This window comes from Typopeltis vanoorti, chromosome 3 (assembly GCF_054136105.1).
Source record: "Typopeltis vanoorti isolate ZY-2024b chromosome 3, IOZ_Tvanoo_1.0, whole genome shotgun sequence".
NCBI lineage: Eukaryota > Metazoa > Arthropoda > Arachnida > Uropygi > Thelyphonidae > Typopeltis > Typopeltis vanoorti.
The window spans coordinates 12,074,494-12,090,047 of NC_143551.1; the positions used below are offsets into that span (position 1 = coordinate 12,074,494).

At 39.8% G+C, this 15,554-nt stretch overlaps 1 protein-coding gene and 1 non-coding gene across 9 annotated transcripts in view; one reads left to right on the forward strand and one right to left on the reverse strand.

Annotated features, from left to right (window-relative positions):
* Rint1 (RAD50 interactor 1) overlaps positions 1-9,484 on the reverse strand; it is a 221,506-nt gene extending 212,022 nt beyond the window's left edge. The window contains exon 1 of one of the 8 annotated variants that reach the window (XM_090390551.1): positions 9,330-9,484. In XM_090390551.1, coding sequence (XP_090246677.1) covers positions 9,330-9,337 — 8 coding nt within the window. In that variant the 5' untranslated portion in view covers positions 9,338-9,484. Of the gene's footprint in view, positions 1-4,458; positions 4,502-8,649; positions 8,942-9,058; positions 9,186-9,329 lie in introns of those variants that run through there. The other 7 variants (XM_090390554.1, XM_090390556.1, XM_090390557.1 and 4 more) reach the window with 7 other exon arrangements.
* TRNAG-GCC (transfer RNA glycine (anticodon GCC)) lies at positions 9,334-9,404 on the forward strand. Its single transcript has one exon. It is a non-coding gene; the product is annotated as a tRNA-Gly (tRNA).
* Positions 9,485-15,554: the final 6,070 nt, after the last annotated feature.

Sequence of the window (15,554 nt, forward strand, 5' to 3'; positions counted from 1 at the left end):
AGGAGAGAATGGAAACGGTAGGAGAGATGGAATGAGAGAGAGGTATGGGAATGCTAGAAGACGAGCGGATGGAAACAGTAGTAGGAGAGACAGAATGAGAGAGGGATATGGAAGTGCTAGAAGTGGAGAAAATGGAAACAGTAGGAGAGAGGGAATGAGAGAGATGTATGGGAGTGCTAGAAGAGGAGAGAATGGAAACAGTAGAAGAGAGAGGTATGGGAATGAAAGAAGAGGAGAGAATGGAAACAATAGGAGCGATGGAATGGTAAGAGGTATAATGTATGGTGACTCAATGATCCGTGGTGTTCCCCCCCCCCCCCCCACCCCCCCCCCCCCCCACCCCCCCCCCCCCCCACCCCCCCCCCCCCCCACCCCCCCCCCCCCCCACCCCCCCCCCCCCCCACCCCCCCCCCCCCCCACCCCCCCCCCCCCCCACCCCCCCCCCCCCCCACCCCCCCCCCCCCCCACCCCCCCCCCCCCCCACCCCCCCCCCCCCCCACCCCCCCCCCCCCCCACCCCCCCCCCCCCCCACCCCCCCCCCCCCCCACCCCCCCCCCCCCCCACCCCCCCCCCCCCCCACCCCCCCCCCCCCCCACCCCCCCCCCCCCCCACCCCCCCCCCCCCCCACCCCCCCCCCCCCCCACCCCCCCCCCCCCCCACCCCCCCCCCCCCCCACCCCCCCCCCCCCCCACCCCCCCCCCCCCCCACCCCCCCCCCCCCCCACCCCCCCCCCCCCCCACCCCCCCCCCCCCCCACCCCCCCCCCCCCCCACCCCCCCCCCCCCCCACCCCCCCCCCCCCCCACCCCAATGGGGGTATCAAAGAGACGGGAACTTATGTGGAATTATAAGGCAGGTGATTATAATAGTCTTAGACGTCAACTTCGGGAAGTTTCATGGAGGGAGGAATTGGAAGGCCGGGATATCACCAGTGCCTGGGAAATTGTGAAAGAATATTTGTTATCAGCAATGGTAAGTTGTATACCACGAGTGAAGAAGAGGGCGCAATTTGGAGTAAAGTGGATGACAAACAATATTAAACAGGAATTGCATGCGAAAAAGAGGCTATGGAAGAGATATAAGGAGACAGGTGAAGAGATGCATGAGGAATATAAGACACAGGCCAGAAGAGTGACTCGTGTGGTAAGGAAAGCGAAACTGGAATATGAGAGGAGATTGGCCCTAAGATCCAAAGAAAATCCTAGGGAATTTTTTAGCTATGTGGCCAGTAGGAGGAGAAATGACTGTGGAAGAATGATATTGTGGGATAAAAATGGGAATAGAGTGACTGATGCAGAGGACATAGTGGAATTGTTCAATGAACACTTTATTGGAGTATTTCATCCTAGAGGAGTCAGTTTTAATGCTAGAGGGATAGGACTGGTACGAGGTCTGGAGGTACAGGAGGAGAGTGTGTTTCAGATACTGAGTACTCTGGATGTCAGTAAAGCTGTGGGACTGGATGGTATTTCGCCACGAGTTTTGAGAGAATGTGCTAGGGAATTGACAATACCTTTAACGTGGCTTTTCAATGAAAGTCTGGCTTTGGCAAAGGTGCCCAGGGAATGGAAGGAAGGTAAGATAGTGCCATTGCATAAGGGTGGTAACAGACTGGAAGTGTCTAATTATAGGCCAGTCTGTGTGTCATCAGTAGTTGTTAAGATCTTGGAGAAAGTAGTGAGGGACCGTGTACAGCATTGGGCAGATGAGGGTAATGTTATCTGTGAGAATCAACATGGATTTGTGAAAGGACGCTCTTGTTTTAGCAATATGCTAGCCTTTTATAATAAAGTTACAAGAGCATTAGATGAGGGAAAGGCATATACTGCAATTTTCTTAGACTTGGCGAAGGCATTTGACAGGGTGCCACATGATAAGCTGATATTTAAGTTGCAGCACATGGGTCTGGATGTCAGATTGGTCAACTGGATTCAGGATTGGCTGTCTGATAGGTATCAGAGAGTTGTGTATGGTGGAGCAGTTTCCAGGAGGCAGAGGGTTACAAGTGGGGTCCCACAGGGCTCAGTACTAGGACCTATATTGTTTAACCTTTATATCAATGACATAGCCAGTGGATTGCAGGGGGATATTCAGTTGTTTGCGGATGATGCGAAGCTTGGAAGGATTATTAGTAATAGTGCAGATGTGGTAGCCCTGCAAGAGGATTTAAATAAGCTAGATAGATGGGCAAATGAATGGGGGTGTCAGTTTAATGCAGCAAAATGTAAGGTCTTGAGGTTTGGGAAACATCGATGGGATGCTGCATACTCTATGGGAGGAGTTATACTGGAGGAAGTAGGGGAGACAAGAGATCTGGGGTTGATGATTGATAGAAACCTGAAGTTTAGGGGACATATTGCAAAGGTGGTGAAGGTAACACAGAGGATTGCTGCTATTATGAGAAGGACACTGACCTGCAGAGATAAGAGGGTTATCATTCCGTTGTATAAGTCTCTGATCAGACCACACTTGGACTATTGTTCTCAGATTTGGTCCCCAGGATTTGAAGGGGATAAATTAACCGTGGAAAGGATACAAAGACGGATGACAAAGATGGTTTCAGGACTGTACAAGGATAGTTATGAGGATCGGCTGAGAGAATGTGGACTGCAGAGTTTGGTGGATAGAAGAAGGAGAGGTGATATGATTGAGACTTTTAAACTGTTGAGAGGTGGTTACAGGGTTGACACTGGGGAGTTCTTTCGCTTGGTTGATCAGCGGGAAGGAGTGATGACAAGAGGCCATCCCTGGAAGTTACGAAAGGAAACTGTGAGCAAGAGGGTAAGGAGTGGTTTCTTTGTGTGGAGGGTGGTTGAGCCGTGGAATGCATTGCCTGATGGAGTGGTGGGAGTGAGAACGGTCAGTGGGTTTAAGGAGTGGTATGATAAACTTTGTGTTTCTCAGGGGGGGGACTTCCCCTCGATGAGTCTTGACAGACTTTATGTCTTAGAAAGGACCTCCCTCGATGAGTCTTTTGACTCCTTGGAGGCCTGAATAATAATGATAATGATAATGATGATGATAACATCAAGGAGTCTACAAAATACCCTGCTCGTGTGATGAAGCTTACTACGGTCAAACAGAAAGAACTGTGAACATAAAAGATACATCCAGCATTATCACTATGGCAAGTCGGGTCTAGCAGACCATGCTTTGGATACCCCTGCACACATCATCATCAACTGGAAGAAAACAAAAGTACTGCACAGAAACGCTTACAAGGCGGAGAGATTGTTCTTAGAAGCAACAGAAGCCCTGAAACATACTCCAAATCTCAGCAAATATGGCTGTATAAATTTGCCTAAGATCTGGGAGACAGTCATCTTAAGACATAACTAATACTTTTGGCTTTTTCTCTCTGTTTTTTATGACTTTAGTCTTTGTGTAATAGCTGCAATTATTTTATTTTATTTTTTTTTCATATAGAGGGCACCTAATTAAGACTTTAGTCTTTGTGTTGCTGCTACAATTTTGTTAAACTAGTTCGTTGATTACACCATATTGTTGTAGTATCGCATATTGTGACAAACTGTGTTTTTGTGCTCTGAAGATGCTGGAGATGATATCATCTCCATCTGAAGATGATATCAGCAATAAGTATATTGCTGATATCATCTTCATAAAAATATCATAACATCTGAAGATGATATCAGCAATAAGCCAATAAAGAATTATTTACTTATAATTCTATGTTCTTATATATATATATATATACCGTCAAAAATAAAACAGCACGACAACAAAGCGTTTTGGTAAATCATTGTGCTAAAAAGACATCATTCAAATGTCCTTTAACCATCCTAGTGGTCATAACATATTTATCATCATACAAAATGCAGATGTGAAGTGTACCAATGAAATTGAAATACCACTGTGATACCACTGAAATAACTAGGCTACAAAGTTTAAGATGGTTGATATATTTTGTCCACCATGGCAAATTGGGTAGTTAAAGCATTTTGGAAATTCCAAGAGTTCTATGGAAAGAGACCAACTGCAGAATAAATTGATGACTCGATATGTGTAATAAAACAATGCAACAGTGCAATAAAAATGAAGCTTAAAACTGGAAATCCCTCAAGTATATTACAACAATATGTTAAGCTTTTTTTATTATATTACTTTCAAAAAACAAATATTAACACAAAAATACAAATATTCAAACAAAATATTCATATATACATTATATAATGATGGGGTTATTTATCATTATGATTTATATGGCTTTATAATTTATAAATCAGTATAAATTATAATTAGTGTTTGCTTTTATATAACTCATACAGTTGCTGGCTGGTTTGTTTAAAGGTATTAAATAAGGGTGATTGGTGGTGGTGTGTGGGTGGGGGGGGGGGTATTTATCCTAATTATGCTATCATTGAATCAGTGTCCATTTGTTCAGGATCACAATATTTACATTATTTTTATTATTATTATTCATGGAATATATATATATATACCTCCAAGGAATCCGAATACTCATGGCAGGAGGACACCTACTATACATCTGTCTCCACCACTGCACCGAACCTCTACTACCAATCATCTCCATCAACGCCATCTACCACCCAACACCACAACTAGTATTTTTTGTCTGTAAATTACGTGTATTCTGAAGGGCTGATTTGTCTGTATGCGGGATGAAAAACCCAAGTTTCCGGGAGAAAAAACCCTGCTACCTCTGTATGGACACCTACTATACATCTGTCTCCACCACTGCACCGAACCTCTACTACCAATCATCTCCATCAACGCCATCTACCACCCACCACCACAACTAGTATTTTTTGTCTGTAAATTGCGTGTATTCTGAAGGGCTGATTTGTCTGTATGCGGGATGAAAAACCCAAGTTTCCAGGAGAAAAAACCCTGCTACCTCAGTATGAGATTGGCTAACTTACCCTCGATTGAAAAAGTCCACATAAAGATTCCTTCCGTCACAACGAGAATCGAACTTAGGCCTATTCCAATCGAAGTGCAATGTACCGTAGTTCTTCCAATTGTGCTATGGAGGCATTTATTTCCCCTACACTTATATACAGTCCAAGAACAAGTTGAGAAGTCCTATAGATTGCACAGTGTGGGATAATTTGTGCCCACACTTGACAATGATGTCATACGTTTTGCAACCTTTTGTGTGTGGATCTGATATTGAAAAACTACTCTCTGGTTCCTTGTTGCAAATCTACTGTACATGAAAATATTGTGCCCCCTTCAATTTATGTTCAGGTTGGTTTGTCTGTTTGCAGAATGACAACTTGACTTATCTGAGAGAAAAACTTTCCATATGAAGCCAGCCTAGTTGGCAGAGTGATAATGTATCTGCTCTCCAACCAACAGACTGTAAGTGCTATTCTTACTGTAGGCATGGATTAGTTGGAAGGTGGTGGTGGTGATGATGATGATGACTTACTGGAGGCTAAAAGTCATCATCAAATTTCTGATTATATACAGGATACAATGATAATACTACATGAAATATACATGCAGGACACCTGAAGTGGCTTGGATAAAATGCTATGTTTGATCTCAGTAAGGTTTCTAGAATATGTAAAATATACGAAAATTAAATAAATTAAAATAAAAAATAATGATTAAAAAATCCTTATATCATTTACAGTACTAATGGGTGGGAATTGAATTTAAAAGAGAGAGCGAGACTAGTAAACACAGAGTTCCTTAGGTCAGCATCAAGATTAAAACCAAACTCAAATTCAAGATTCAGCATCAAGATTCACACCCAGGTTCTTTTCAACGAAAAAGCACATATATCACTGTTCTGACTGAGCTACAAAGCAAAAAGAATAGTTAAAAATCCTGACAATTTTTACCCATTCTTTTTGCTTTGTAGTTGGCAAAATTAAGTAAAGATGTGAGGAGAATATTTGTGCATGAAGCATGTGAATGATTGGAATGTTGTGCTGCCAAAGGACGTAAATGAGTTTCTGATATGGTAGAATCAGTATTGTAACATTTAAAGTGAACCCTTCCAGAATGAGTCTTTTGATGCCATGGAGGAATTCTGTAAGGATAATAATAACAATGATAACAGCGATTACATGTGGTGTTACAATAGTATATGTACAAAAACAGTGTTTTTGTATAGCTACAAGCACAAACAGATGCTTCTCTCTTCTCCATCAGCCATTCTCAGTCTGCTGCTGGAAAAAGCCTACCAAATACATTTCTACACTTTACCCAATCGTAAGTTCTCCTCTGCCATGAAACTCCAGCCACTCTTTAATTTAATCCACCTAACATCTCTTCTATTCTTTCCATCAGTGGAGTGCCCAGATATCATCTTTGTCCATTTTCAAGTATTATTTCTTTGAAATGACCTGTCCATTGCCAACTGAATCTGTTAATAGCTGTTATCTCTCACCTTGGTGTGAACTCTTATTCTTCTTTCTATCTTAAATGGTAATACCAAGCAGTGATTTCTCCATTTTTCTCTGAGTAGTCGAATCTCTCAATTTTTTGGTCAAAGGCCTTGTTTTGCTTCTATATGCATAATCAGAATTATACAGTTTCAAATATTTTTCCTTAAAGGCCAACTGAGATGGCCCCTTTGAGTTCCTGGCTGTGTTTTCAAGGCCTGCCCAAACTGGAGACTTCATATAACTTCTTCCTTACATTCTACCTCTATAGTAATCTTCTGTCCAAAGTGAACAGAGAAAGACTATGTCGATGTCCTAGTTTTTCCATCTATATTGAGGTTTTTGTTATAAATTTATTATATATTATTTTGTCTTTATTTAAATTTAGTACTTTCTTTTTTACTCTATGCATTCAATTCATTAATCATTTCTTGAAGGTTTTCTGCTGAGTTGCCTAAAAGAATGTCATCAACAAACTCTTTTCCATTTACTATACAGTGCATCCCATCCTAACTCTTCATGTAGCTATATTCAGCTGGCTATGATTGAAACAATCAAATCTCAAGTCCATACTAATAACTCTGAATGTCTTAATTTTGCACTTTATTGAATCGTACAGAAATTCTGAGTAAACAGATCACTTCAATCTTTTGAAGTGATCTGTTTAGCAGGCCTAGAATGGCACATCAGTTGGAAAAAATTGAATTCTTAATATTAATACATGTTTGAAAAATGAAGAATCAAAGAAGAAAGCACTCTACTCTGCTACATTCAGTGTCAGGCAGATAAATCAAGGAGGATGAGATTAGATAGATTAATAGCATCATTTACTGGTAGGAAAAATGTTGCATGGAGAATACAAAGAAATAGATGATCAGCAAGCCAATGAGCAGCACAAGGCACAGCAAGAAGGGTGACCTTCATGGCAAGGAAGGCCAAAGCTAATGATGAGAGGAAGCTAGCTGATGAGGCCAGAAGAAATCCCAAAACATTCTTTCACTATGTGGCAAGTAAAAGTAAGAATGATGACAATGAAAGGAAGACTTTAACGAGTGCTAGTGGTAGAGAAATGGAAGAAACAAACAAAACAGTTGAATTACTGAGTGATCATTCTGCAAGTGTCCAACATCCAGATGGAGATATTCCAGTACAAGGCTTGATAGGAGAACAGAGGTAGATAAATAAAAAGTGCTCATGATATGGCAGAACCTTAATCTGAACACAGCTGGGGGAACAGATGGCATATCAGACAGAGTATCAGGAGAATGTGGAAGGAAAAGGAAACTGGTACCTCTTTTGACAGAGTTGCTTGATTTGAGCCTCAGTTCTGGGAAGGTAAGGGAATGGAAACAGGGCAAAATAATTCCCCTGCATAAAGGACACTCCAAGATAAAAGTTGCAAATTACTGGTCAATTAGTATCTCAGGAGTGGTGGTTAAGGTACTGAATCATTATTATGTGAACCTCCAAGAACTCACAATGAGAGGGTACTCTACTCCACTATACACAATTCACCATCGCTTCTACATAATTCTCCAGCTACATACAATGTCACCTGTTGCTCCTTGGAAATTGCATGTGTTCTCATAGTCAATTTCCCTGTATGTGTGATGAAAAACCAGTTTTCAGGAGGAAAACCTTCGTACTGCTGTATGAGATCAGCTAACACACCTTCAATTGAAAAAGCCCATATAAAGATTTCACTCATCAATACAAGAATCAAACTCAGGTCTTTTCTAATCAAAGAGTGCAATGGCCTATTGTTCTTCCAACTGTGCTATAGAGACTTAAATAAGTTGTTAAAAGGCAGATCGAGGCTAGACAGAAATATGATATTTATAATGGGCAACATTGTTTTGTGAAGATTAAGTAAGTCATGCCTTAGTAATTTGCTTACTTATATATATATATATATATATATATATTAGGATAACCAAGCAATTTTATATGCTTGGTTATTTTAAATTAAATTATTTTATATAAAAGTTATTTTATATAAAATTGCTTGGTTATCCTAATATACAATATACCCAAGTTAAAAATTTATTCCCATATATATATATATATATATATATATAAATATATATAAGTGACAATTGACTTGGATCAAGGAAATGGCTACTCAGAGATAATGAACTGTGCAACGCCATTCAACATGATTCCACACAAAACTATATTAATTAAATTGGAGTAAATGGGGATGGACGTGAAGCTGGTGATTTGGATAACGATGCTTAGATTTACCATATTCTATATATCCGAAGATAAACACACCTTGAACTCACAAATGCACAATTATTCCAACAAATGTTGCAGAATAACAAAATCTGATCTTCGATTAACTTTACGAAATTTTGCTACTACGAAATTTAATATACATACTCAATACAGTAATGACCTTACAAGTGCTAAATCAACACCATGAAAATAATTACAATCGAACTGTTCATCGTTATTATACTACTGTCTGCTACCCATGTTAATTTTTAATATTTTAAATGATATCCTTATGAACCACCCTATTTCAATAGGGTACTCAAAGGAATATTTGGTTTGTTCATTCCCCCCCCCCCCGGATACCCTTACTTCCGCTTAATAGTGACATAAAAAACATAGTATATTCGAAGCCTGTTGTGTTTCTTATTGGCTGAAATAACGTTCAGAGCTATCAAATAAACATTACCTTTTTAAGTACTAAACATAATTACAATTATTCTCTGCGTTCAAATTTTACACTCAGAAACAAACTTAAGACAAAGGAGTTTTGTAACAGTGCTCTCTGTTAACTATGATACAGATGAACTTGCTATGAAATAATTGCTTATATATTTAGAGATTTCATTATTTCTCGCAATGTATAATGTTTTTAAAATGTACTTAATGTCAACATTTCAAATAAAAGTCAATTAGGAGGAATGTTCATTGTTATAAAGATAAGACAAACAAATACTTACATATGCATCGGTGGTTCAGTGGTAGAATGCTCGCCTGCCACGCGGGCGGCCCGGGTTCGATTCCCGGCCGATGCAAATTTTATTTTTTTCTGTATTTTTAATCTTCTATTGTTATTTGACACCTCTAGGGAGTCCAAAGACTCATCGAGGGAGAGTGTGGCAACAGCATCGAACAACTAAAAGCTTTCCAACTACTAACCGCGCTCAAACTTGCTTAACTTTTTATGTGAGTCATTAGTAGCAGAGGCTCTATCAATAGACCAACCTTTGCTGGTATTATATTAATGTGATTTCTTTCTTTCCATAATGGAAACCCAAACGCATACCTCAAAGTATTATAAATAATAACATTTCATTTCATTAAATGAACTCGTTATGCGTTGCGCTTGTTATCCTTAATCCACATGCTGCAAAAGAAATTAAAAAATTAGATAACCATAGAGAGTATTATACTTTTAAAAAATCCTGTGACAATTTTTTTTTAAATTTTTATTTTATTCGTATTGGGTTCCCCCGTTCCTCCACAATCTCTTATTACTGGTTGAAAACCCTCCTAATGAGCATTCAGTATGTATTTTATTATTGTAGCTGTGTGTGTGTGTGTGTGTGTGTGTGTGTGTGTGTGTGTGTGTGTGTGTGTGTGTGTGTGTGTGTGTGTGTGTGTGTGTGTGTGTGTGTGTGTGTGTGTGTGTGTGTGTGTGTGTGTGTGTGTGTGTGTGTGTGTGTGTGTTTTGCGTTTTCCTCCCAATAGCAACACTACCAGGAGGTAATTTATTCCTACATGCTTCATTGCATTACAATGCCTATATTACATGTAGCTTACAAGTACTGATTAACATTTCTGTTTATATTTTGTATCAATTTTCATATTTACCTTTATATTTTTATATATACATATATTAACACTATACAGTATAATTCGCATAATATCAGTATTTATGTTAGTTCACAAGGACTGGAAGTTGATTTTATTAGCAAATTTCATTAATTCTATGTAATACTTTTCGATAAGAAAAGTATTTTCTTTTCGATTGTAGAGTATGTGGTCAACAGTCTGTTGAAGGTGTAGACTACAAGTGCATGATGGCGATTCCAGGATATGGAATATGGGAGTAGTGTCTTAGTTTTCTATATCCCGTTAGTAGTGTGGTTAAACCTGGGGAAATGGCGTGTCTTTTCAACCAGAGTCTGCTTCTGATGCTTGGCAAGAATTCTTTTGTTGTTGATCCGTTTTTTGATGTCTTCTATTCTTCTTCCCACATGTCTAGGCTTTTCTCTTCTGCAAGTGTTTTTATAGCAGATTTCGAGACTTTCTGGTAACCTGTTTCTAACCGTTCGTTTCTAGCTATTTCTTTATCCACTGTTTCTCGTTTCCTGCAATTCGAGTATGCGCTTTCACCCAGCAAAACTTGATTTCCCGTCCCTCTAGAATGAGATTTCGAACCAGACTTCTTGTCTGTTCTATCAATGCAATATGGTTGTTCTGATTTTTTTATGCCGTCTATAGTGCTTCTACTATCGCTGTAGATTGTTGCTGTCTTTTGCTGAGAGGTATTGAGTTCTAATTCCTGGAGATATGTGAGTGACTGAATTATAGCAAGTTGTTCTGCTTGGTTGTTGGAACAGAGGTGATGCAGTCTAGAACAGCGTTCTTGTATTATGGACTGTCTATTGTATGCAGTGAACGAACAGCGACTTTCCTTTCGGTTTTGCTTCCGTCAGTGTATATTTGGAATTCGTCACTTTCAGAGCTTTCCTTCTCCTTAATATTTGTTTTCTTTGCTGGGTGAGGCCACTTACTGTAGTGAAGCGGACGTTCGTAGCAATTTGGATCGATGTTATAACTTTCGATATATCTTCCGGAAGTGACTTCATATATAAGAGATAATTCTTGTATTTTCAGGCAGATCGGTGTTAGAGCTGCAATAACGCAAGCTGCCTCGAAAGATGTTGTCCTGTATCCTTTGATTATGCGTGAGGCTATAAGGCGTTGAACTCTGTTTAGTTTTTGTCGGTTTATCTTTGATTGTAGTGTATGTATCCAGGCAGGTGCAGCATAAGATATCAGTGGTAGTAGTATAGCACTGGTATATATCGTTTTCAGCGCTCGTTGGCCTAATGCCCAATTAATCCTTGCCGACTTAGCTAGGAGGTTTACTATTTGTAAGCTTTTTTCGGCAACATATGAGATGTGCTTATGAAGGAGTCACAATACACGAAAAATTCATGAAGATGAATTTTTCGTGTATTGTGACTCCTAGGTATTTTAGCTCATTGGCTACCTCGAGAACTTCTCTGTTTACGAAGACTGTTACAGGTTGTTTTGATTTTTTTTCGTGAAATGTGGCGCACTTTAGACTTAGAGCTATTGAAGGTCACTTTCTTCTCGCGGGCCCACTCTGCAATTTTAAAGAGTTCTTCTTTGGCCGTTACTTCTAACTGTAAGCCGTCACGTCCCCGAATCATTATCATCGGCAAAGGCGATGACTTATGTTTGAGCAGTGACAGGAAGTCTTAAAAGCGCATCGCACTGGGTGTTCCAGAAACCAGGCCCACAGCAGGAACCTTGCGGACAGCCTCGTTTAACTTTTTCCGTTATAGTTGTGGTTTTTAGCGTCATAGTTGCTCTTCTGTCTGAAAAATAATTTTTTGCAAGGTAGAGTACGTTTTTAGGGCATTTTAAATCTATTAATTATGGCTGACCACCACGCAGCATTGAAGGCTCCTTGTACATCGAGTGAGATCAGTAGTACGTCTTTTTTTTTTTTTTTTTTTTGCTGTAGACTGTGTTCTGCAAACTCTTTCACCTACATAATTGCTTCTACTGTGCTGGACTGAGGTCTGAATGCGTATTGATTGCTGTTTAATAATTTATTTGGGGAATTCGAGAAACGCTGTTAAGAGTATGTCGCTACTTATTCCGTCTTCTCCAGGAATTTTTCTTGGATCCATTGATCATAATATCGACTCGATTTCATTAGTTGCAAATGAGTCGTCGTCAGGAAAGTCTATATCTGTTTCCATTCTTTGTCTGTAAGTGTTGTGGATTTTTTCATCTGTTGATTCATTGTCATCGGGAATAAACTTCTCTATCATAATAGCTGCAGTTTCTGCTAAGTTTTTAGTGTAGGTGCCTTCTGTTTTCTTGATAGTATAGGTGTTGTCTTGTTCAGGCTTGTTGCTAATTTATATATGCAATTCCAAGAATTCGATATGGTTGAAACTGTGCAAAATTTCTTCCATGATTCTGTTTTCGCGTTTGTAATTTTGGACTGATAGCTGTATTTGACTTTCTAGTAGTTCTGTCTTCTGCTCTCTCTTAAATCTTGGTTATTGTATGTTCTTAGGTATAGACGTCTGAGTGCGTTAACTCGTTTTCTTAGGACTGTTAGTTCGTCGTACCACCACGGTACTGATTTTCTTCCATCGATGTTTAGCTTCTTGGTTGTTCTGAGTGTTTGATCGCTGGATTGTTTCGGGCCTGATGAAAGTTCAGAAGCAAGGAAGTCTATAATATAAAAAGAAGGCCCTCTTTTTGGCCGCTAGAGGGCCAGACGGTCGGTCATATTTTCAGGGAGCTCCAGAAAGCTAAGTATAATATTGAATGGAAATTAGAATATAGGATAAAATCATAACGTAATATTGTCTAATTTTGGTAGCTTGTTGTATCTGTGTGATTTTGGTGTGAATTCCGTTATTTAATTCAGTATTTAACGATACGTTTCATAAATTTGAATATGGCGCCAATGCGACGTAAGATAATGGCGTCCAAAAATACGACGCCATTATTCAAAAACTAAAATGTGAGAAAATTTGTCCAATGTGATGTGTGTGGAATGTATGCATTCCCGAATGAGTCTGGAGTTTGGATTGAAAGTGATAGTGGTGGGAGAATGTGCAGAAAGTGTAAGCAAAGTGAGGAGTGGAAGTATGTGTCAGGTTGTGAGACAGTTATGGTTGAAGAAAGTCAGAATGAATGAAAATAGTGGCTTGATAGGGAATTGCGATGTGCAAGATGGCGATGAGAGTGCTGATCTAAGAAAGAGTGAGAGCAACAATACAAAAAGAAAAAATGGTTTGAATGATAAAAAAAAAATTGGGAATTATTTGTAGGAAGTGAGATCGCTAGGTTGCGCACAATGATACAAAATGCGCAGCGACAATTAGAGCACCTGCAAAACGCTTTCCAGTGTGATTCGACTAACGTAAATAAACAGCGTAAGAGTTGGAGAGTTTCTGAAATGAAGAAAAGAGTGTTGTATGGTGACTCGTTATTAAGAGGAGTGATAGATGGGAGTGTAACTAAATCGTACTTACCGGGTGCGAAATTTAAGGATGTTAGTGAGAGTATTAGAGTGCAAAAAGAGAGGGTGAAAGAATTAATAATTGTGGCAGATACGAATGAATTGGAAGGTGATAATTTTTTTATGAGAGAGGACTTGAAAGTATTGTGAAAGGTAGCGAAAGAAAAGAGTGACAGAGTTAAAATGGTGAGTCTGTTGCCACTGTATGACAGAGAGGAGTTTAGGAGGAGGACCATAATCGCAAATGACATTACGTGCAGGTTATGCAGACGGTGTGGTGTGGAATGAGTTTGATGTGCGAAAGGACTTATACAAGATGGATGGCCTGCATTTGAATGGACTTGGTGTGTGGAGACTGGAAAAAGTGTTGCTGAATGAAGTGAAAATGGATGTGCAGAACCAGGGAAACTAGAACTACCAAGGAGGGGAGGGGGGGTATGCAAACTTCAGTGAGACAGTTGAGTGTAAAAATGTATATAATGTACCCGAGCCAGCACTATGGACAAAAAATGGGAATGGGACATTTAGAATAACGCATCAAGATAGGAGTGGGATAAAGGGATCACTGCATTTCATGTATACTAATGCCAGGAGTATTAGGAACAAGACGGAAGAATTTTTGGCCTTGATTGGCTCTTCCTGGCCACAGGTTATTGGCATTAGTGAAACATGGCTGACAGAAGATGACACAGCTAGTGGGATAGAATGTGTAGGTTATAGTGTGTTTAGGAGGGACAGACAGAATAAAATGGGGGGGGGGTGTTATTGATGATAACTGATGAACTGCAGCTAAGGAGAATTGAAGTTATATAGCAGGATAGTGAAAGGAGCTCATTTCAGGCTATTTGGTGTGAGATTGAGACTGGCAGAATAAAACATACAGTTGGGTGCTGCTATAGACCAGGTGATGGAATAGATGGTGGAGATAGTATACATAAACAAATTGATGAAATGAGTGGAAGGAGGGTAATTATTATGGGGGATTTCAACTATGGTAACATTGATTGGAAGGAGGAGAGGACACATGTGAGGAAGGAAATGGATTTTATTCAATTATTAAGGGATGACTATGTGAGACAGCATGTATATGAAAATACTAGGGGTGTGCGAGTGCTTGACCTGATAATAGAATCTGAGAATTTGACCATGTTGCCACCTATTGGTGAGAGTGATCATAAAGGTGTGGAATTTTAGATTAAGACAGGGTATATGTGGAATTACCATGCTGGCAAGTATGACAAGCTTAGGAGATTGCTTGGATCAGCGCCATGGCATGTACAACTGCAAGGGCTGGCTGTCGATAGGGCATGGGAAGTGGTCAAGGAGCATTTACAGGAGGTTATGGCTGATTGTATACCTAGGGTCCGAATAGTAAAACAAGTAGGGGTTAAATGGATGAATAACACCATTAAGCTTGAGCTGCAAAAAAAAGAAACTGTGGAGAGAATTTAAAGAAAGGGGTGACCTGCAGGCACACGAACGATATAAAGTGCAGGCCAGAAGGGTAATGAGTGTGGTAAAAACAGCAAAAGCCGATTATGAAAGGAAACTAGTTATGCAAGCAAAAGAGAATCCCAAACAGTTCGTTCAATATGCTGGAAGCAAAAAAAAAAAAAAAACTACATGGCAAAATGATTTTAAGGAATGATGATGGTAAGGTGATCACTGAAACAGTCGATATAGTGGTTACTGAGCGAGCACTTTTCAAAAGTATATCATCCAGGTGGTGACATTGAAAAAATGAAGGAACCATTAGTTTATACGGGAATTGTGATGAATGAAGTGGAGGTGAATAGTCTTTTACAGAACCTTAATGTGAATACATCTGTGGGATTGGATGGTATACTGGCACGGGTCTTGCGTGAAGCAGCTAAGGAATTATCAGTGCCCTTGACCATGATCTGAGTCTCGGGTCTGGTTT